The sequence below is a fragment of the Gavialis gangeticus genome, unplaced genomic scaffold, assembly GCF_001723915.1.
Source record: "Gavialis gangeticus isolate Ggan-Ray unplaced genomic scaffold, GavGan_comp1, whole genome shotgun sequence".
Classification (NCBI taxonomy): Eukaryota; Metazoa; Chordata; order Crocodylia; family Gavialidae; genus Gavialis; species Gavialis gangeticus.
The window spans coordinates 149970736-149972759 of record NW_017729025.1 but is presented as its reverse complement, the minus strand read 5'-3'; the positions used below and the strand labels follow the sequence as shown (position 1 = coordinate 149972759).

At 37.9% G+C, this 2024-nt stretch overlaps 1 protein-coding gene across 1 annotated transcript in view; it reads left to right on the top strand.

The window, feature by feature from the left end:
* LOC109299404 (mucin-5B-like) overlaps window positions 1-2024 on the top strand; it is a 71040-nt gene that overhangs the window by 19826 nt on the left and 49190 nt on the right. Inside the window, exons 9-11 of the mRNA XM_019519986.1 lie at window positions 103-220; window positions 542-680; window positions 1622-1732. Of these exons, the coding sequence (XP_019375531.1) occupies window positions 103-220; window positions 542-680; window positions 1622-1732 (368 nt within the window). The remainder of the gene's footprint in view (window positions 1-102; window positions 221-541; window positions 681-1621; window positions 1733-2024) is intronic.

The following is a 2024-nucleotide window of genomic DNA, read 5'->3' as shown; positions in this document are numbered from 1 at the left end:
TGAACTAGTTCCAAAACTATTTGTGACACACTATTTAAGGCCAAAAAAAAATCTGTATGTATAAATTACCTTTTTTGATGTATTGATTTTTTTATTCATTAGGAACTGTGTTTGATGACATTACCACTTCTGGCTGCATTCCCCTTCAGCAGTGCTCCTGTACCTACAATGGTAACACTTATGCTCCAGGGACGTCTTATTCAGGCGCATGTCACACCTGGTAACTTGTTTCTTTTTCTGCTCTTTCCTATGGAGTGAACTAGTTTCATTGTTTATTAGTTATGAAAGCCTGAGCAGCAACCCTTAAGTGCATATTACTGACATTGCTGCAGTTCCTATGTGGGCTTAGAAACAGAATTTGCCTCTCCTTTTTAACACTGTTATTTAACATGTTTTTGCATACCATTTTCCTCTGAAGAAATCATAAAAAGATATAGCAGGGAAGAACAGTAGCAAACCAACACTGTGTAAATAGTTTATAAATGCCTTTCTTCAAGGCTAATATCACTGACATTGATTAACTTCTCCCCTTCTCTTCTAGCACCTGCACTGGAGGCAAATGGAACTGTGAAGATATTCCATGCCCTGGAACTTGTTCAATAGTAGGAGGCTCACATATCTCCACATATGATGAAAAGCATTACAAGGTCCATGGGGACTGTACTTATGTTCTCTCTAGGGTAAGCACCACCAAGTAATCCTTGGCCACAAAATCTAATACAGTTTTATTGAGGTAGGACTAGAAGGGCTGCGAGTATGCAGACTGGAGAAGCTCACTGCATTTGATATAACGTAGAAGAGAACACGGCAAGATTTCCAATAGAAGCAGAAGAGCACTGTAGTGAGATAGCATATATTGCACTTCATGCAAAATCAATCTATTACCTGTGATGCTGGAAGTACTGATGTCCAGAACAAATACTGAGGTATTTCCAGTTCCATAATGATGCAAACATTAACAAATTATGATTTTTTAAAGGCTGTGTTTGGTTTATCTTCATAACAGTGATACAATTCATACCCTTTTGTAGGGTTGCATCATTTTTTCCATGTTATAATATTTGATACTATCAGTCAGGTCTATGGAATAACTGATTTTGTGGCTAGCTGACAGTTCTGAAAAAGTGTGGGGGGAAGTGGGCTGATACAGAACAATATATATATATTTAAAATGAGTAAATTTAAAAGTAGAAAAGAAATTCATGAAATGAAACATTTCAAGTTCAGATATTTTTAATAATTCTTTTTAAATAAGCATAAAGATAGTGAAACGAAACATTATTTGAATCAACCTATTTCATTTTAACATTTTTTTCATAATTGTCTAGCTTTTAAATCACGTCAAGTTGGGAAAAGTCAGATATAGAACTGAGTGGAAGCAATTTTTTAAAAATGAACTTGAATTAAAACTCTTAGTCTGAACACCATCAAAGCAGATCTAAAGCCAGATCCAGAACCCATGACTAATCCATCTCCACATTGAGCTAAACAACATTACAGATCCAAGAAGTCCTAAGCTTGAAAGAGTTTGGACCAAACTCTACCAAATATGATCAGAGGTCTAATTAACAAAAGAATCTCCTGTGGTCAGTCTGTAATGTTGCTGGAATTTTTTTTTCAGGACTGTGAAAATGACACCTTCACCATTTTGGGGGAACTTCGCAAATGCGGCCTGACAGATACCGAGACATGCTTAAAAATGATAGCCCTCATCACTAACAAAGAGCAAACAGTAAGTGTCCCATTCAAGAGCTGAACATGCTGCTGGATTAGATTACTGTATACAGATATGGGGCATAAGAAAGTCAGGTCAGAATGAGTGGGTCATTTATTTCTCTAGGGCAGGGATGGCCAAACTGCAGCATGCATGCCACAAATGGCACAGGCAGCCTCAGCTTGTGGCACACAGCAAATGAGGTAGAGGGTAGTCAGCACAGTGGCAGATAGAGCAAGGAAGCAGAAAGAATAGCAGTAGATCAGGCAGACAAAGGGGCTAAACGTGGTAGTTGGGGAGGATATGGGTC